We start from the raw sequence: 22164 nt of genomic DNA, 5'->3' as shown, positions 1-22164 counted from the left end.
CATTAGTGTACATTATTAAAGTATATATTTGTTGAGCTGTACTTTAACTTATAGAACTAATGAAATTATATTAGTTAACTAAATTAGTAATTGGAGGTAACAATTTGTAAGTGTTGGCATAGAGATATACTGTATATATATTCAAAGTGTTGCATCAATATGTTTTAGAGTGTGATGTTTTTCTTGACTATGGGCCTGATTCAGCAAGGATCACAAGTGTGATTACGCACGCAGTCGGATGATTTTTGCTTTCTGCACGTGTATGCATTGCAGTGCGTGTGCGTGAAGGTCTCAAAGTGATCGGATTGCGATTGCAGTGACTACGCAGACCCATTGCAGAATGATTGACAGGAAGTGGCCATTTGAGGGTGGTGATGGGGGGGTGGTTAGCGAAAAACACAGGCGTGTCAGTGCGTTTTTGAACGCACTTACAGAGGCGTGCAAAAATTAGCCACTGCTATGTTATACGCAGCTTGAGCTCCCACTGCGTGCATCGAGTTTAGCAATTGCTAAGTAGGGTCAGACCTTGTGCAACTGTGCGGGCTGCGATGGTACTCGATGTTACCAATGGTTTTGCTATTTTGCTAAGTATTACGGATGTGTTTAAGGGGATGTGGGCATCCTTATATTAGGCTGCGACGACATAGCGATTGCAGACATTTGCATATAATCGCAGATGCGATCCATACTGAATCAGGCCCTATATGACAGATTGGATCCAGATTTATTGAAGAGATCCAGCTTAATAAAGTGGATATCATTTCTATTTATTGTGTCAATTATTGTGTTGAGTTTGGGGATCACCTGCCTCTCTGCTGTGCGGGAAAAGGGACACAATAACACCACCAAGCGGCCCATTGGGAAGTTAAAGAAAGAAGAGAATATAGTTTACCCACTCCTTCAAAGAACTGTGAGTAATCAAAGGAATGAGGGCCTGATTCAGACCCACTCGCGAGCGGCTGTCTGCTCGCAAGTTGGTCGATGTTCTGCACTGAGCATGCGCACGACGGAGGGAGCGCCTTCGTGCGCATGTGTCAGACGCGACGAGCGAAGGACTTTCCTTCGCTCGTTGTGTCTGATCAAAGGGGGCGTGCTGTCGATGTTGATTGACAGCACGCCCCCTTTGGTGGGCATGCCGGGGGCGTGCCTCCCTGCCGGGGGCGTTCCTAAGGGAACGCCTACCGTCAGAAGCCGGCCCACTGACATCACTAGTGATGTCAGTGGGAGTGATTTTGGCTCGGATAGAGCCAAAATCACTCCGGGCCTTGCGGTTGAAAACCTCAACCGCAGGCTCCGGCTCGCAGTTTCGATGGTCGCGATGGTCAAGACCATCGCGGCCATCAAACTACACGCTCGTATAGGCTGTGGGTGGTGACCCACAGCTATACGAGCGTCCAGGAGGACGCTCCATAGTTATGGAGGACGGCCCTCATTCAGAGCGTGCGCTCTGCTCAGAGCGTACGGCTCTGAATGAGGGCCTAAGTTTCCGGCAGTTACACATACAACTCAGAGCAACGGTTTCGACTTCTTTCCAACTCTGAATTCTGAGCTCTGAAAAGCTAAATTCTTTAATTACAGTATTTTTGATCTTTCATTATTTGAATAAATTTTATTTTTGCATAGAAGAATGAGTAATGACCATTTCTGTCTATTGTGCTTCTCACTGGGCTACTATGCTACTATGCATGCAATATATTTTTGTTCTTTTAGACATCTAAAATTGAATAAATTAAACTTTTCATTCTTTACACAGTAAAGTTGTTTTGTCCACTCCCGTGGGCCATAGAGTCTGGATGTATTTCATAAACTGTACTGCGCCTGCAGGGCCGGTGCTACCATTAGGCAGCTTTAGGCGGCTGCCTAGGGGCGCCGGCCACTGGGGGGCGCCGCTGAGCACAGAAAAAAAAGGATGTCTCTTTCAGTCCCAGGCAGGTTGGTTTAGTTTGTGTGGGAGTAGTGGTTTTATTGCGTGCTGACAGGGTTAGTGTGGATTTACTGAGTGATGGCAGGGTGAGTGTATGTGGAGGGTAATGGGTACCGACATATATTGGAGCACAGATGTGTGGCATAAATATATTGGGTCATGGATGGTTGACATAATATACTGGGGGCACAGCTATATGGCATATAAAGAACTTGGGGCATGTGTGGCATATGTACTAGGGGCATTGTTTGTCATAATTCAAGGTTATGTGGCATACAATTACTTTCTTGCACAGCTGTGTGGCATATGTATTGGGGGCACAAATGTGTGGCATATTATGTATTGTGGCATTGATGTGTAGCATAATTATGAATTGGGGATACAGCTGTGTGGCATATAATGAATTGCGGAACATAACATTATGAATTGGGGCAGGGTTATGAGGCACAGTATAATTCTGGGGCTCTACTGTGTGGCATATTATAAATTAGCATCACTAATATGTGGCATAGTATGAATTGGAGGGAGCAAGGAAGGTGGGTGAAATGTTGCCTAGGGTGCCCAGACACCTTGCACCGGCCCCGTGTGCCTGTGGGTCGGCAGACAAAGTTTAACCTCTTTCTTTTTTTCAAATAACCGTTTTGTCTTTTTTCAATCTCTGTTAATGTGTACACAAAAAGAGACATGATTACTAAAGGAAACATTACTGGGTAATTCAAGTAAAATGCGATGCACAAAGTTAACGTTGTTTTCATATCTGACCGCTACACTGTTTCTGTCATAGAAGGATAACTAAAAATGTTTCTATAGTAAAATGATAAAATCAGCATGTGTTTAGGATGTGGTGGTAACTAGAGCACCGGAGGAAACCCACACAAATACAAGGGGTACGTACAAACTTCTAAACCTCTATTTATTCATTCCAGTTAGGTCTCCATATTGGAATATTTCTTTTGTACCTCAGTCTGATACAGATCGCTTGTGAAAAGGTTTACATTATGGCTTTGCTGCCATCTCTGGAGGAGGTCTTGGTAAAGGCCTTGACGGACCATGACGTTGACTGAACAGAATTCAGGCGCAGTATTTGATGAAGGCAGCAGGGGCGTATCTATAATGGGTGCAGGGTGTGCGGCACACCCTGCACCCATACTTTTTAATACTTACCTCTCTGAAGTCCCACGTTGGCTAGAGAGGCGCTACACAAAACACCTGGAAAATGGCCGTCGCGTGGCCATTTTCCCGGCGTTCTCCGCATGCGCAGTAGGGAAATCGCCGGGAAAATGACTGCCGCACCATTTTCCCTGTGATCTGCGCATGAGCAGTAGACTCCAGGCACAATTTAGTACCCGGAGTCTACTGAGGCTGTCAGTGTGCAGCGGCCACCGGAGAGAGAGGAGGGGGCCTCAGATAGGGAGTGAACACGGGCCCCCTCATCTCTTAATACGCCCCTGGAAGGCAGGACATCTGTGTATATATACACATTACTCAATGACGGAGAAAACTGATCGCATTTGAAGATCTGTTTTTGTGGGTGTCCTAATATTCATCAGATGTGAAGGTACAATGGAACAATAATAGTACAATAAACCTGGAAGTGTGTACGTTCCCTCTGCTGCTTCTCCTGTGGTTAGGACCATTTCAGCAGATGGGTTCAAGAGATGAGGTTCACGGATTGAACGGTAGAATGTAATATGTGGTGTACACATGAATCTGCATGTTCATTTCAGTCCTAATGCTGGGTACACACTGACAGATATATTAGCCGATCAACTGATCGGCCAATATATCTGCTGCCCGTCGGCCAGTGTGTACCCGCGATATGTCGGTGGACGTCTGCAGACTACCCGTACACACACAGCGGCAGCCGCGGGGAAGGGGGCGGGACACGCCCCCACCCACCGGGACACGCCCCCTGGCCGCCGAGACCCGCAGCCAGACACAGATGATGGCCGTTCAGTGTGTATGAACGACCATCATCTGCAGATATATCTGTATAGTGTGCACCCATTAGTGTAACTGTAAGAAGAATGGGCTCTCCAGTATGATTGTACTAGTGTGTACCCACTTTAATTAAGAGGACGGCTGGTGATGATGCAAACAAGATTAGCTCAGAGATCCCTCCCTCTTATAGGCTGTGTAATACTGCTTCATTCACGTAGTCACTTCTGTCTCACTTTTATGTATAAAGAGGAACGTCGCAGAACATACCAGCAAGTGGTCCTTGCAGCAGCTGGTAGATTTAACCCTAAGTAGGGCAGGACAACTGTATTATGGAACCTAAGAAGGTACAGTACTGATCTCTTGCTTACCCCAAATTAGCACAGAAGAGATTTTCACTGTCTGCATGCTTGAGCACAGTGGCTATACACACACATATATTTATTATGTGTGTGTTTGTATATATATATATTATGTATATATATATTATATATACATATATGTGTGTGTATAGATCTGTGTGTGTATAGCATTGTACACCATACTATAGGAGTCGTGATGTGTATTAGGATGTTTATGATGCAGATATTAAATGCACAGCTAGAATATACTTTTTCCTATACATTGTTACACTATGAAGTTTACGCAAGGAGAGTAGAATATTAATAGACATGTTACTACATAGGATTACTATTGCTTTTAAACCGAATATATCTTTCTCTCAAAAATACTGGACGGCACGGAGCACCCTGCTGCAAAGTGACTGAATGGTTTATAGATGGGGCGTTGTATGTAATTCATTCAAATATACTGTAAAACTACTTGATTTAGCAGTTTATACAGCACATATATTAATATAATTTATGTATTATAGTCTAATACTTTGTGTCACTGGCAGTCACTAGCTGTCTACAACCCAGCCATCCAATCATTAGACATTACCAGGGGAGACCTGACATCTGCACATGGGCATACAAACACTGAGCTGTTATGTGCACAACTTCATACTCAGGGTGCGCACTGACCTCACCACCATGGAGCTGCCCCCCGTAAACCGCTCTACCTCTAACTTAGCATTTATCTCCAGAAGTATTGGTCCAATTAGTCAACGGGCAGCAGAGAATTCTTGTGCCATTCCTGGCACCCTGCTAGTCAGACGCAGGGGCCGTGGGTGGTTGTGGCGACTCGCACACCCCGAGTTACGGACCCGCTTATATAAAAACGAAACTTGGATTTTGTTCACGAAGCGTCAGGTTGTAAAACTGATTGTGTTCGTGCCAGATGCTTAAAAGGGCAATGCTTTTAGTAGCAAGACTCGGCTAGTGATCTATGTTGTGGGCACGATTCAAAGTTAGGAGCAGAAACAAGGAGCAAAAAAAGGGTGCAATTTGCAACTTGATAAAACTGCATGTGGGGCAGACTTAGAATCTGCAGAGAGATGTAGAGATGGAAAGGGTCTTAAAAACAAAGCTGCCTGGTATTTGATCACTACTGTACATGCGTTCAGCAATCAGTAATTTTCCTGCATGCAAACAAATAAAATAATTAAATTTACTCTTCTTGTTGCAACATGGTTTATTCTTCATCAGCAGCACGTAACTCGTGTTCCTAGTCATATACACATACAGAGCCAACTAGAGGCTAGGCACATGTAGCACACTAGTTGTATTACATTCTCTGACGTATAGATTAGTTGCACTGCACCAGAAATCCCCTAAGACTGATGCATGTAGGAGAACACCACACCAGCCACAGACCGCAGGGGTATTAGAAGCAGGGGCGTCTTTAGAGAGGAGGGGGCCCGTGTCCATTCCCCGTCCGGGGTCCCCTCCTCTCTTCCCGGCAGCCGACTAACACGACTGGCCAGCCACTGGAGCATTAGTAGACTCTGGGCACTAAAGTGTGCCCGGAGTCTACTGCGCATGCACAAAACGCCGGAATAATGGCCACGGCAGCCTTGTACAGCACTGACACCTGGCGCGGGACCTCGGAGAGGTAAGTTTTAAACAACATGGGTGCATGGTGTGCGGTGCGGGTCCCCCTGGACCCTGTGTGCCCCGCACCCCCTGCACCCATTATAGATACACTCCTAATTAGATGCACAGTGGACAGTATAAACTAGGGATGTGCAGGCTCGGATAGGTTCGAGTTTGCACGTGGAGTTCGGATTTTTCCCTCCAAAAAAACGGAACTCAGAACGAGGCAAAACGTCATCTTACATGGACGAACATCATCATTCCTGGACAAAAGACCAGGAATGATGATGTTCGTCCATGTAAGATGACGTTTTGCCTCGTTCTGAGTTCCGTTTTTTTGGAGGGAAAAATCCGAACTCCACGTGCAAACTCGAACCTATCCGAGCCTGCACATCCCTAGTATAAACCAAGCAAAGGCAGCCTGTGCCTGTACATTGAGGCAGCCGCTTTCTATGCATCAGTGGTGGATCCACCAATGACAACAAGCAAGGGACGGGACATCTACATTAATGTTTTATGACCCCTGTTGGTATGGGTTGGGTATAAAAATCCCAGCTGTCGGGATGCCGCTGGTATGAATACCGACAGCCAGAATCCTGACACCCATAGGATGTAATGGTAAGTATTTTTCTAACCCCTACCCCACCCTCCCCGGTGCCTAAGCCTAACCTCCCCCCCCTAGTGCCTAAACCTAACCTCGACCTCCCCATGCCCTAATCCTAACACTCCCTACCCGGTGCCTAACCCCACTACCTCTGACTAACACCCTGATACTTAACTTCGGGATGCCGGCGGTCGAGCTCCCGACCTGTCGGGATTTCGGTGCCAGTATTCAGACCGTCGGCGTCCCGCACGCCGGGATGCCAACTACATCCCGTTTATAGGTGTCTTTTTTTTGTCAGCGATGCTGGGAGGTCGATGTTTCCCACTGTATTCTCCCGCTAAATATTAGTTTATGATTGGCTCTCTGAGAACACGCGGTCCGACTCGGCAGGTCATAATCACAAAATAGTGACTGGGTGTGTGGGTGCCGTGGTGTGAGTGACTGAGCATGAGGTGACAGTGGCACGTGTGAGAAGAGTTAGGAGGACGAGTGTTATAAGCGTTTAGTGCATTCAGGGACTGCTCCTAAATTGGACGCGGCCGTGTCTTTTGGAGGTCGCCTGTCTGCGACTTCATGCAAAGTCGCCTTGTTGCTACATAGCCCTTCCCTGGTGTACATCACATGCATCCGAATGTGCAAGGACTGAAACGCTCACTGTCAGCGTCCGCAGACACGGAAATACCGATGGTGCGCCTTTATACTCACCATCAGTCATACCATCGAGACTTGCGCCAACCCTGGGGCCATTTTTTGCGTGCAAGTCTAGCCACCTCCCAGTCACCGCTCAGGAACGCCCATCACTTTTCCACCACATTTCCGATAACGTCTGTCCCAATCGCATCAGCGCCTTTGTGCGCACACTCTGTGTATCTCATGCACCGTAGGGTTTTTTAGAAATTATTGCATATGCTCAGTTACAAAGAAACTGCTTAGCTACGTGACCATCGGCGTTGCGAGTGGATTGCCGCTTTGATTCAGGCCCAATGTGTCACTATTGCGGCTTGATAACCATCGGTCAAGGCTGCCGGTCATTGGCAGGATTGAAAATCCGATGTTTAGTAAATCTGTCCCCAAGTCTCAGAAGCCGATATTTTCATCCTAAAACATTGTTTCAACCCTAAAAATGTATCTTCAGCAGCTGATGGGTTCATGACATCGATGGTAACACTAAACCGTCAATGTTCCATCCCCACTGCTAAATATGCCCAAAAACACAATCATGTGGATTGAGGAACTAGGCAGATATGTACTATATGGGGGTTAACTGTTTTATATTTACATTGAGAAGAAACAAAAAGAGGAACACGTTAGACAGAAAGAATGAGATGAAACATGAGTCCGGTTACTATTATTAGTAACTAGTTATTTTTATGGCGTGGCAGCATCCTACCGTACCGTACTCGTATAGTGAGGACAGAACAGAGGGCCTGATTCTGACCCGGTCGCAAGCGCAGTGCGCTTGCAACCGGGTTAATGGTGGGCCAGTGCGCATGCGCACGACGGAGCCGTACCAAAGGGGGCGTGCTGTCAATGTTGAGTAACAGCGAGCCCCCTTTTGTGGGCGGGCCGGGGGGGGGGGTGGCTGCCCAAATGGAGGCGTTCCCATGAGAACGCCTCCGTTTGGGGGCGGCCCCACTGACATCACGAGTGATGTTAGTGGGAGAGATTTCAGCTCTGTTAGAGCCGAAATCTCTCTGGGGCTTGCGGCAACGAGACCCTAACACAAGGGTCTCGTCGCAAGCCCGATGGTCGCGATGGTCTTGACCATCGCGACCATCTTCCTGGCCGCTCGCTATAGCTGTGGGTGATAACCCACAGCTATGTGAGCGGCCAGGAGGCCGCCCTAAAAAATAAATAGCCCGGCCCTGATTCAGAGCGAGCGCTCTGTCAGAGCGTCCGGCTCTGAATCAGGGCCATAGTCAAGAAACAGATGCAATAATGACAGGAAATGAAGCATAATACATAAGGGGGCAGATGTACTAAGCTCTGGAAAGTGATAAAGTGCAGAGTGATAAACCACCAGCCAATCAGCTCCCAACTGTCATCTTACAGGCTGTTTGAAAAATGACAGTTGGGAGCTGAGTGGTTGGTTGTTTATCACTCTCCACTTTATCACTTTCCAGAGCTCCATACATCTGCCCCAGTAGGCAAGGTGCATTCAGAAAGCATACTGTAGCACAGAATGCATAATACTAGGACACAGGAAAGGATGAGGTGGGAACGCACAAGAATACAGGAAGAGAGACTACCTTGCTCATGAGAGCTTGCAATCTATTGTGGAAGGATGCTGAAACTATTTTACGCACTTCTCAGGGGTCCACAGGAGTTCTGTACTCCCCAACTGTCATTACTGTATCTTTCTGTATGTTACATTACATTCTTATCCTACGTCATTGTTCTTTATTTTATAATTGAATGATTATTAAAGCAAAATATTATAAATGCTAGGAAAATGATATTGTATCCATGATAACTAGGTCATGGCAAGGGTTGTGGTCCAGAGACATGTGTGACCCATTAGGGTCCCCCACGGAGCATCTGAGCAATTGTAGTGGAGACAAAAGGATTTATTAACTACTGTATATAGCACCACATGCTGGTCATTGTGGTACATGTAGACTCGTATAAGAGATAGACAGTAATTAGTTAGACAATGTCTAGATAGACACCAGATTTTAGACAGTCAATAGTTAGACAAGGATAAAAATTCGACACGGCAAAAAGTCAGACACACTAAAGTTAGACAGGTACAAAAGGTCGACAGGGTCAAAAGTTCAACATGAAAATGATCAACACAAAAATGGTTGACAATTTTTTGTTTTTAGCCCTAATCTTCACCCTAACCCTCCCTCCTGGTGCCTAACCCTAACCGTCTGGGCAAGTGCCTAACCGTAATCCTAAAAAAAAAAATTCAAAAAATGTGTCGACCACTGTTGTGTCGTTAATTTTTATTTCGAACCTTTGACCCTGTCGACCTTTTGTACCTGTCTAACCTTAGTGTGTCTGACTTTTTTCTGTGTCAAACTTTTATACTTGTCTAACTATTGACTGTCTAACATCTGGTGTCTATCTAGACATTGTCTAACTAATCACTGTCTATCTATAGTCTGGAACCCGCATGTAACACGTGTCTCTCTTCTCTCTACAGGACAAGATTACATGTTCTCTGGCCTTTGCTGTGCTGGTAGCAGCAATCGGCTCCCTGCAGTTTGGATACAATACAGGAGTGATCAACGCACCTGAAAAGGTGACATAAATGTATTCACTATCTGTAGGACTATACTATATCTGGGAGGCTGGTCCATGGTACTGTATATGTATGTCATTGTTAAGGCACATTTTCCTCCGTCGCGAACACTCTGTCCTAACTTGCAGTTATTATGACATTTCATGGTTTACAAGGACATTCCCACTTTGTAAACTAACCTGAAATGAAATATTCATCCTACTCTGTGCAAAGCGCTATAGAGTAAATTAGACCTGCGGAAGCACTTATATCTTTAAAGTGCCTCTTGTGAACCGTGCACATTTATAATGTTTAAAGTAAACCCTCCACCGTTAGAGTTAAACATCGCCTGACCATACATTATATTGTACTGTAATACGCAGAGTTTTTAACATTAGCCAATGTAAGATTTGAGCACGTACCATTAAGGATTACAAACATGTGCGTACGGCTAGAAATATATTTATATGGTCTAAACTATACACATGTACTTCACACATACTTAGACAATGAGATTTTTTTCATGAAACCACTTTATTCATTGTATATCTGAAAGGACCCTTTTTACAAAATTGCTTACCGCTTGTTGCCATATTTCTGTAAAATGCATCCCACGTCATAAATGCATCAACTGTCCCATTTACCTCTGTGAGCTAGATAGATGTAGTATCATATTAATGTTAGCACGGATGGTGTAGTGGTTAGCACTACTGCCTCACAGCACTGTGGTCATAAGTTCCAGTTCCCGGCCATGATTCAATTCCCATCGATGTGGAGTTTGTATGTTCTCTCCACACTTACGTGCATTTCTTTCTGGTGCTCTGGTTTCCTCCTGCACTCCAAAAACAAACAGTACTGGTAGGTTAATTGGCTTTTGACACACAATTAACCCTAGTTTGTGTTTGTGTGGCAAGGAAATAAGATTGTAAGCTCCGCTGGGACAGAGACAAATACTGAAGTGTTTACAAACTCTGCATAATTGTAATAAACTACAATCCATATGCCATAGCCATATTCTTCTTACGTCTAAAAGTCCATTGCAAGTACATAGATTATACGCAATTAAAATTAGGGGTGAGCGGGTTCGGATTTCTGAAATCCGAACCCCCCCGAGCCCCCCCGATCCGAGTCCGATCCGAGTCAGGCTCGACTTTTCCCGCCTGACTCGGATCTGAAATCGAGGCAAAACGTCATCTTCCCGCCTTCCGAGTCTCGCGGGTTTTGGATCCTATATAAGGTACACACGTCGGCGCCATTTTCTCACTCGGCTGTGGACAGTGAAGAGGGAGGGTGGGAGTTAGGGCTGTGTAGTGTAGTGTAGTGTAGTGCTGCTGTTGTCCACTACTTCAAAGTCCATAGGGGCTGGCTGTGTTGTGCTGTGCTGCTGTTGTTAATAGGGGCTGTGTCCACTACTTCAAAGTCCATAGGGGCTGGCTGGACTGTGTTGTGCAGTCAGTTCTCCATAGGGGCTGTGTCCACTCCAAAGTCCTGTGCAGTGTCCCAGTCCTAAAGGAGTGCTGTAGTGTTGTCCAGGGGGTGCTCTGTCCATCAGGGGTGCTCCCCCCAAGTGCTAAAAAAATAATATATTTTCTGTGTTTGTGAATTGTGTGCGCAGTAGCCGCACGTGCATCAACAAAGTAGTGCCAAGCGTGCGCCTGTGTCATAAGTAAAGGGCCAGCTGGCTTGACCGTTAAGGGTGCTGTAACCCCCGAAAGTACACTCCAGTCCAAACCAAAAAAAAAATTATTTTCTGTGTTTGTGAATTGTGTGCGCAGTAGCCGCACGTGCATCAACAAAGTAGTGCCAAGCGTGCGCCTGTGTCATAAGTAAAGGGCCGGCTGGCTTGACCGTTAAGGGTGCTGTAACCCCCGAAAGTACACTCCAGTCCAAACCAAAAAAAATATTATTTTCTGTGTTTGTGAATTGTGTGCGCAGTAGTCGCACGTGCATCAACAAAGTAGTGCCAAGCGTGCGCCTGTGTCATAAGTAAAGGGCCGGCTGGCTTGACCGTTAAAGGGTGCTGTAACCCCCAAAGTACACTCCAGTCCAAACCAAAAAAAAAATTATTTTCTGTGTTTGTGAATTGTGTGCGCAGTAGCCGCACGTGCATCAACAAAGTAGTGCCAAGCGTGCGCCTGTGTCATAAGTAAAGGGCCGGCTGGCTTGACCGTTAAGGGTGCTGTAACCCCCGAAAGTACACTCCAGTCCAAACCAAAAAAAAAATTATTTTCTGTGTTTGTGAATTGTGTGCGCAGTAGCCGCACGTGCATCAACAAAGTAGTGCCAAGCGTGCGCCTGTGTCATAAGTAAAGGGCCGGCTGGCTTGACCGTTAAAGGGTGCTGTAACCCCCGAAAGTACACTCCAGTCCTAACCAAAAAAAAATTATTTTCTGTGTTTGTGAATTGTGTGCGCAGTAGCCGCACGTGCATCAACAAAGTAGTGCCAAGAGTGCGCCTGTGTCATAAGTAAAGGGCCGGCTGGCTTGACCGTTAAGGGTGCTGTAACCCCCGAAAGTACACTCCAGTCCAAACCAAAAAAAAAATTATTTTCTGTGTTTGTGAATTGTGTGCGCAGTAGCCGCACGTGCATCAACAAAGTAGTGCCAAGCGTGCGCCTGTGTCATAAGTAAAGGGCCGGCTGGCTTGACCGTTAAAGGGTGCTGTAACCCCCGAAAGTACACTCCAGTCCAAACCAAAAAAAAATTATTTTCTGTGTTTGTGAATTGTGTGCGCAGTAGCCGCACGTGCATCAACAAAGTAGTGCCAAGAGTGCGCCTGTGTCATAAGTAAAGGGCCGGCTGGCTTGACCGTTAAAGGGTGCTGTAACCCCCGAAAGTACACTCCAGGCCAAACCAAAAAAAAATTATTTTCTGTGTTTGTGAATTGTGTGCGCAGTAGCCGCACGTGCATCAACAAAGTAGTGCCAAGAGTGCGCCTGTGTCATAAGTAAAGGGCCGGCTGGCTTGACCGTTAAAGGGTGCTGTAACCCACAAAGTACACTCCAGTCCAAACCAAAAAAAAAATTATTTTCTGTGTTTAGCCGCACGTATATATCAAATCGATATAACATAAATGGAGGACCAAACTTTCTCCGATAAAAATAAAATAGAGAAAGATCAAGAACCACTTCCTCCTAGTGCTGAAGCTGCTGCCACTAGTCATGACATAGACGATAACATGCCATCAACGTCGTCTGCCAAGGCCGATGCCCAATGTCATAGTAGAGGGCACATACAATCCCAAATGGCAAAGTTCAGGAAAATGACCTTGAAAAAGACATTTAAATCAGCTGAAGAGAAACGTAAACTTGCCAATATGCCATTTACGACACGGAGTGGCAAGGAACGGCTAAGGTCGATCCCTAGTATGTTCATGACTAGTGGTTCAGCTTCACATGACGATGGAAGCCCTCCTCCCACTAAAAAAATCAAAAGAGTTAAGCTGGCAAAAGCACAGCGAAGAACTGTGCTTTCTAAGAAGATATCACAAATCCCCAAGGAGAGTCCAAGTGTGGTGGTGGTTGCGATGCCTGACCTTCCCAGCACTGGACGGGAAGAGGTGGCTCTTTCCACCATTTGCATGCCCCCTGCAAGTGCTGAAAGGAGCACCCACAGTCCACTTGCTGATATGCAAATTGAAGATGTCACTGTTGAAGTACAACAGGATGAGGATACTGGTGTAGCTGGCGCTGAGGAGGAAGTTGGCGAGGAGGATTCTGATGGTGATGTGGTTTGTTTAAATCAGGCTCCGGGGGAGACAGTTGTTGTCCGTGGGATGAAAAAGCCCATCACGGTCATGCCTGGGCAGAAGACCAAACATTCCACCTCTTTGGTCTGGCAATATTTCTATCCAAATCCGGACAACAACTGTCTTGCCATATGTACCATATGTAAAGGTGAAATAAGTAGGGGTAGGGACGTCAACCACCTAGGAACATCCTCCCTTATACGGCACCTGCAGCGCGTTCATAAAAAGTTACTGTCAAGTTCAGAAACTTTGGCTAAGACCGTAAGCAGTCCAGGGACACCTAAATCCCGTTGTCCTGTTGTATCCAAGCGCCTGCGAACCACACCGTCAACTCCCTCCTCGTCATTTCCTCCTTAGTCAGGATCGGAAGTAGTCCTGCAGGCCATGTCACTGGCATGACTGACTCTCTTATCCGGGATTCCTCTGGAGGATCCTGCATTGCTACGCCTACTGCTGCCGCTGCTGCTGTTGCTGCTGCTGGGAGTCGTTCATCATCCCAGAGAGGAAGTAGGAACACCACTACTTTTACTAAACAATTGACCCTCCAACAGTCCTTAGCGAGGAGGATGAAGTACGACAGCAGTCATCCTGAAGCAAAACGTATAACTGAGGCCTTGACTGCTATGTTGGTGTTAGACGTGCATCCGGTATCCGCCATTAGTGCAGTGGGATTTAGACAATTGATGGAGGTAGTGTGTCCCCGGTTCCAAATCCCGTCTAGATTCCACTTCACTAGGCAGGCGATACCGAGACTGTACAGAAACGTCAGAAAAAGTGTCCTCAGTGTCCTGAAAAATGCCGTTGTACACAATGTCCACTTAACCACGGACATGTGGACAAGTGGAACAGGGCAGACTAAGGACTATATGACTGTGACAGCCCACTGGGTAGATGTATCACCTTACGCAGCAACAGCAGCAGCGTCACCAGTAGCAGCATCTCAGAAATGCCAGCTCGTTACAAGGCAGGCTACGCTGTGTATCACCGGTTTCAGTAAGAGGCACACCGCCGACAACCTCTTAGAGAAACTGAGGGAAATCATCGCCCAGTGGCTTACCCCACTTAGACTCTCCTGGGGATTTGTGATATCTGACAACGCCACCAATATTGTGCGGGCATTACATCTGGGCAAATTCCAGCACGTCCCATGTTTTGCTCACACAATAAACTTGGTGGTGCAGAATTTTCTGAAAAGCGACAGGGGCGTGCAGGAGACGCTTTGGGTGGCCCGAAAAATTTCTGGCCACTTTCGCCATTCAGCGACTGCGTGCCGAAGACTGGAGCGCCAGCAAACACTCTTGAACCTGCCCCGCCATCACCTGAAGCAAGAGGTTGTGACGCGGTGGAACTCAACCTTCTATATGCTTCAGAGGATGGAGGAGCAGCAAAAGGCCATACAAGCCTATACATCCACCTATGACATAGGCAAAGGAGGGGGTATGCACCTGACTCAAGCGCAGTGGAGAATGATTTCCGTGTTGTGCAAGGTTCTCCAGCCCTTCGAACTTGCCACACGTGAAGTCAGTTCAGACACTGCCAGCTTGAGTCAGGTCATTCCCCTCATCAGGCTTTTGCAGAAGCAGCTGGAGAAAGTGAAGGAGGAGCTAAGACGGAGCGATTCCGCTCGGCATGTGGGACTTATGGATGAAGCCCTTCATTCGCTTTGCCAGGATTCCAGGGTGGTCAATCTGTTGAAATCAGACCACTACGTTTTGGCCACCGTGCTCGATCCTAGGTTTAAAGCCTATGTGGTGTCTCTCTTTCCGGCCGACACAAGCCTGCAGAGGTGCAAAGACCTGCTGGTGAACACACTGTCAGCTGAAGCGGAACGTGACACGTCAACGGCTCCTTCTTCATTTTCTCCTGCAACTGGGGCTGCCAGGAAAAAACGTAGGTATCCTAAGCAACCCGCTGGCGGTGATGCAGGGCAGGCAGGACCAAGTTTGGACATCTGGTCCGGACTGAAGGACCTGGCAACAATTTCTGACATGTCTACTGTCACTGCATATGATACTGTCACCATTGACAGAATGGTGGAGGATTACATCGGTGACAGCATCCAAGTAGGCATGGCAGACAGTCCATACCTGTACTGGCAGGAAAAAGAGGCAATTTGGAGGCCCCTGTACAAACTGGCTCTATTTTACCTGAGTTGCCCCCCCTCCAGTGTGTACTCCGAAAGAGTGTTTAGTGCAGCCGGGAACCTTGTCAGCGAAAGGCGTAGGAGGTTGCTTCCACAGAATGTGGAGAAGATGATGTTCATCAAAATGAATTATCAGCTCTTCCAGGGAGACCAGCCTCCAGAAGGTACAGAGGGACCTGTGGTGGTGGATTCAAGTGGGGACGAGTTAATACTTTGTGAGGATGAGGATGTACACACTGAAGAGGGTGAGGAATCGGTGGATGAGGAGGATGAGGATGACATCTTGCCTCCATAGAGCCAGTTTGTGCAGGGACACATTAATTGCCAGCTTGTTTTGTGGGGGCCCAAACGAACCAATCATTTCAGCCACAGTTGTGTGGCAGACCCTGGCGCTGAAATGATTGGTTTGTTAAAGTGTGCATGTCCTGTTTATACAACATAAGGGTGGGTGGGAGGGCCCAAGGACAATTCCATCTTGCACCTCTTTTTTTTCTTTGCATTATGTACAGTTTGGGGCCTAGTTTTTCAAACTGCCATCCTGTCTGCCACTGCAGTTTCACGCCTAGATGGGTCACGTGTTTGTGCCGCCCACTCGTGTCGCTTAGCATAGTCATCCAGCTACCTCGGTGCAACGTTTTGGACATAAAAACACTATTGTGAGGTGTGAGGTGTTCAGAATAGACTGGAAATGAGTGGAAATTAAGGTTATTGAGGTTAATAATAGCATAGGAGCAGAAAAACCTACAAATTCTGTGATTTTAGCTGTTTTTATGCTTTTTTAAAAAAAAATACAGATCCAAAACACAAAACCCAGAACCCAAAACACGGAAGGGTGGCTTTGGCAAAACCAATCCAGATCCAAAACACGAAGAAAGATCCAGATCCAAAACCAAAACACAAAACACGAAAAGTGGCCGGTGCACACCCCTAATTAAAATCACTGCCATTAGCTTCTCCTGGTTCTCACTGGGATCTTCATACATGATGACACGCATTAAATGCATGGTAAAAATGCTCATGGTACAGGGCTTTTACATGGTAGATACTGATTGTAATCGGCAGGCAGTAGTTGTCTTTAGCAGAGGTCCCTCTATCTGATCATCCTGTGTTCTGGTTGCTTGATAAAATGCACTTTAGGACACAATAGAATTAAGAAGAGCATTGTCCTTGTCAGTTACCAGCTGTACAGTAATGTTTTGTGCTGCACTCGTTTATCCTAAGCTGTATTTCTTACAGTAACATGTAGTGTTATCTTGTATAATTGTTTACTGAAGGTGATTTCAAATACAAGGAATGACTTTGCAATTATGTTCACGACATGTTGGAAAAATATGGGAAGGCCATACTCACTCGGAATGGTCGGGAGGCTCACAAAAATCGTGTGGTACTCCCAGCCACCAGGAAGAGTGGACAAGTCTCCCGGAGCCAACCGCCACCCACTCGCACACGCGATCCGAGTTGAATTGCGTCATTGTAGCCCCGTCGCTGCTTTACAATGCCTGTAATCTCGGTACTATATAGTCACGGTACTGGGAGTCACGATGAAACGATTGCACCTCCACGGAGGGAGCCACAAAGTGGGCAAGTTTGGGTAAACCATTTAAATGATGTAATCTGCCAGGTCAGAGACTACACACCTGTGCCTGTAATCAGCAGCAATTAAATGGTAGTTACATATTCTGCTCCATCATTTCAGCAAAATTTGCTGAACATTTCAGATGTTTAAATTGATTTTCTCAGGGAGAACTTTGTGCAGCCAATTTTTTTTTTTACCACACATTGGGGCTAATTCTGAGTTGGGAGCAATCATAAAGAGCAAGTAACTTTGCAACTTAGTAAAACCATGTTACACTGCAGGTGGGGCAGATGTAACATGTGCAGAGAGAATTAGATTTGGGAGGGGCGTGTCCAAACTCAAATCTTAATTGCAGTGTAAAGGTGCCCACAGACATAGCGATGTGCTCACGATCACACGATGTGTACGATTTCCCCTGAACTTTCCCCGGGAGCAAGTCGTGGTCACGATTTGGTCAAAACACCTGCCAATTTAACACACGATCTCACGATGTATCTGATCGTACGCATCGTGAGATCGTGCATGATACATCGTGAGTTTAAAAAATAAACACAAGAGCCTCTTCACGATTGGGGGGAAATTTAAATAATCATAACAATGGGAGGGGCTAGCTAGGGGGTATAAAAAGCAGGAGCCATTTTAAACCTGTGCACATTCTGCTCTGCTACTAGATGAGGCTAGGTGTATACCTGCTGAACCCTGTACATTGCTACTGTGCTCTTTGTATTTGGCTTGCCTTTTACAAAGTGTCTTCTACCTGCAAGTGTGTGTGTGCTACCTGCATTCTATCCTGTTCCTGAATTCTGTGCTGATGGATCCTTATCGGTATAGAGTGTTGGTCTCCCAAGCTGAGGTCAAGGTGATCCAGGAGAGGGCCCAGCGAAGGAGGAGAAGAACATGCTGGACCAAGGACTGGCTGCAGCAAAAGGATACTCGCTCTCACATGTCCCTGCTGATGGAGATCAAGGAGAACAACCCGGACTACTGCAACTACCTGCACATGGATGACGCCACCTTTCAGAAGTTGCTGCATCTGGTGACCCTCCACATCCGGAGGCAAGACACAAGGTGGCGGAGGGCAATCCCTGCTGAAGAGAGGCTGGTGGCTACCCTGAGGTACCTGGCTACAGGAAGATCATTTGAAGACCTGAAGTTTGGGACACTCATCTCACCTCAGTCATTGGGCGTCATCATTCCGGAGACCTGCAAGGCTATCGTTAAAGTGCTGCAGTACCAGTATTGCAAGGTAAGGAAAAAAAAAAAAAACACACTGCACATTTGTTTCTTGTCAAAGAAAAAAAGTTTTTTATTTTTTTTTTGTAGTTTTTTTTTTTTAAATTCAACTCTTTATCAAAACTGTGACAGCCAATAAGCCAGCATTAACAAGAGTGTGCTGCATAGCAGTCATTAACACATGCGTGGCAACAACACTACATAACAGTCTATTAAATTATTATTTAACTTTTTTTAACTCCTTATAAAAACTACAGGCACTAACAATTGTTGTGTTTTTTATTTAAACTCTTTATTATAAGACAGCCAATTAGGCTGCATAAACCAGACTGTGCACTGAACTGCAGGCAATAACATCATTTTTAGTTATATTTTATATAGAGCATCAACAAGTATATAAATTGTAGAAAACAGCATTATCACCAAATGTTATCAATCCCAATAGGTAGCCAGCTGTATGTTGTACGGTGGGTCAGACACCAGGTTGAACAGGCCAATACACACTTGGCGCAAGTACAGATTGTGGCCCCAGCTTCCAGCAATCTGTACTTGTGCCATGTGTGTAGTGACCTTGTCCAATTAGCGTCATCACCACCGTATAGCATACAGCCAGCACCAATTGGGAGTGATTACATTTGCTGATAGTACAGGCAAGAACAAGAAAAAATAATAAAAATTAAGAGTAACGTGGCAAATCTTCCTCTGACTCCAGTAGGGCATTATAAATGGTAAGGCCCGTGCTTGGGGTGCTGGGTGGGGGAGTAATCTCCAACTGGGCTGGGGGGGGGGTTGACATAGGTGTTTGGGGCAGGGAAATATAGCAGTGGGTCAGCAATATAAGTGGAGTCGTGCAAATTTCTGTTGAGTGACCTACTTAAAAGGTCATAGGTGAGCCTTTGGAATTTTTTACTAGTTACCTCATCCATTTTTATAATTTGACTATTAATATGTGTAGTAAAATCGTCGATATCATCAGGGGCTTTCTGAAGGATGCTTTCAGCTTTTTGGAGAAACAAGTCCTCCTGTTCTGTATGCTGCTGCTTTCTTGCCTGTTTTTGTTTTTGGGGTGATACCAATGAAGATGATGGTCCTGGCAGAATGGGTGTGGCCACTGGGGTCAAATTATCCCCTTCGCTGTCTCCGAGCAAACTTTGGTCTGGCGTGGAGGACATATCAGGCTCTTGAGTCTATATAGGAAAAAAAAGAAAAACAATATTATAGTCATGTTTTAACCCATATTTTACTTTTTACCAGTTCCTAATACCGTGGAGGAGTGGAAGAGCATCGCTGAAGAGTTTGAACAACGTTGGAATTTCCCTAACTGCGGAGGAGCCATCGATGGAAAACACATCCGCATCAACCCACCTGCCAACACCGGATCATATTACTACAACTATAAAGGCTTCTTCAGCATCGTTCTCATGGCAGTGGTGAATGCCAACTACGAATTTTTGTTTGTGGATGTTGGCAAGAATGGCCGTGCTTCAGATGGTGGGTCCTTTAAACAGATGGCTTTCTACCAGAGACTCACCAACAAAACCCTCAACTTGCCGTCACTGGACGAGACAAAGCACGGCCTAAATTACGTTATCGTCACAGACGAGGCTTTTGCATTACATGAACATGTCATAAAGTCATTTGCACAGAGGGGCCTCACCAGAGAGAAGAGGATCTACAATTATCGTCTATCACGGGCACGGTGCATTGTGGAAAATGCGTTTGGAATACTCAGCAACCGGTTCCGCATTTTCCACACCAACATAAACCTACGCGTGGAGAAGATAGACTGGGTCGTGATGGCGTGCTGTATAACTTTCTGCGAAGGAAGACTACACAGCGAGGACCAGTCACAGCTAGACCAGAAGATGTAGGACCTCCGGAGGACATTGCCCAGTTTACATCTTTGTCTGCACCACCAATTTCGACAACCGACAGCACGGGCCAAAGAAGTGAGGGATGAGTATATGGCCTATTTCAACAGACTGGGTGCCATGGCAGGAGGACCGTCTGTGAGATAAATGACAATATTGGACAATTGGGATTGAACTACAAAACAACAAAAGGTTTTGGTTTATGAACTGTGGGCCTGATTCAGAGTTGTGAATAGAGAGATAGCACTTAACTGTGACCTGGACAAACCATGTTGCAATGCAAGGGGTGTAAATACATAAATTTTTTTTTGCATGTAAGGTAAATACTGGCTGCAACCTGTCTTGAACTGAGGTCACAGACTGGCAGGAGCAGAGAGGAGGGTTGGTGAAGTAGATCTGTCAGGGTGGGATGTAATGGGCATTACTGTTTGGCATAATGTGTTTTTGGCATTACTTTGTGCACAATGTGCTATTAGGGGCATTACTGTGTGACATAATGTGTTGTATGTGGCATTACTGTGTGGCATAATGTGTTGTATGTGGCATTACAGTATGGCATAATGTGAAATAGGGGCATTACAGCATGGCATACATTTGTTATAAGGGCTTTACTGTATGTCATTATGTGTTATACGTGGCATTATTGTGTGGCATGTGTAAGGGGCATTGCTGTGTGGCATAATGTGTTAATGTGTTGTAAGGGGCATTACGGTGTGGCATAATGTGTTGTAAGGGGCATTCCTTAGTGTGTCATAATGTGTAAGGCACGTTTCTGTATCATGTAACCACACACCTTAAACGTCGTCATTGGGTGTGTTTGATCTTTGGGCGGGGGGGGGGCGCCTGAAACTTTTTTGGCATGGGGGAGAAAAATTTATAGTTACACAACTGCCTGTGTCTCTACTTACCAAAACTTCCTCAGACGGTCCTCTCACTTCTGCCGCCTCCTCTTCTCCCTCTCGCTCGGCCATCAGGACAACTGACTGGCGTTGTGGCTCCTGTTCACTAATGAAGCTGATCAAGTGATAGTACCGCAATGTTGGCTGGTACAAGTCGTCGGTGCCTGCTCCAGACCTTTTTGAATCCTCCACTTTTTTCTCTTCTTTTATCTAGACGGTACGCAGGTTCTGGATTTTGTGTCTGACTGTTTTTAGGTCAGCATCTGCAATGAACTTTTGGGTGTAGTCCACCATAGACACTCCTTTGACTGTAGTATCTCCAGGAACCCAGTCACAAACTCGCGTTCGCTATCCATAGACATTGCTAGGAAGGAAAAAATAAAGGACATTTTATTAAGCTACAATTGTAAATTGTTCTGTACATTTTTTATGTTTATTTCTATAGTTATTATAGTTATTTATTTACTATATTTTTTTAACAAATATTTTTTCCAGGTTTTAATTATGTTTTTATTTGTATTTTTTATGTTTTTTTTACAGGAACGTTATGTGTTTTTAAAAGTATTGTAATATGTTTTTTTCTGGTTTTTAATGTTTTTTTTTTGTATTTTCATGTTTTTTTTTTACAGGAATGTAATGTGTTTTAAAAAGTATTGTAATATGTTTTTTTTTGGTTTTTGATGTTTTTTGTTTTTGTTTGTATTTTAATGGTATTATTTACAGGAACGTAATATGTTTTTAAAAGTATTGAAATATGTTATTTTTCTGGTTTTTAATGTTTTATTTTGTATTTTAATATGTTTTTTTTTACAGGAATGTAATGTGTTTTTAAAAGTATTGTAATATCTTTTTCATTTTTTTGGTGCAGCAATGTATTTGTTTATGTTGTTGATATACATTTGTTTCTAGTGGTATATTCAACCATCATAAACAGATGTATCACAAGAACAAGTTTAATATATGTATTGATATTGTTGTAATGTTTATTTTTTTGTTGTTGAACTAAATATGTTTTTGGCATTTTATT

At 45.2% G+C, this 22164-nt stretch overlaps 1 protein-coding gene across 1 annotated transcript in view; it reads left to right on the top strand.

Moving 5' to 3' along the window:
- Positions 1-4121: 4121 nt before the first annotated feature.
- The window catches only part of LOC148477865 (solute carrier family 2, facilitated glucose transporter member 3-like), a 54724-nt gene continuing 36681 nt past the window's right edge, over positions 4122-22164 (top strand). Inside the window, exons 1-2 of the mRNA XM_088456096.1 lie at positions 4122-4209; positions 9591-9689. Of these exons, the coding sequence (XP_088312222.1) occupies positions 4195-4209; positions 9591-9689 (114 nt within the window). The 5' untranslated portion in view covers positions 4122-4194. The remainder of the gene's footprint in view (positions 4210-9590; positions 9690-22164) is intronic.

The sequence above is a fragment of the Taudactylus pleione genome, unplaced genomic scaffold, assembly GCF_031769625.1.
Source record: "Taudactylus pleione unplaced genomic scaffold, aTauple2 ptg000685l, whole genome shotgun sequence".
NCBI classification, from domain to species: Eukaryota; Metazoa; Chordata; class Amphibia; order Anura; family Myobatrachidae; genus Taudactylus; species Taudactylus pleione.
Note: the sequence above shows the minus strand (reverse complement) of the source record. Positions and strands in the feature narration are given on the sequence as shown.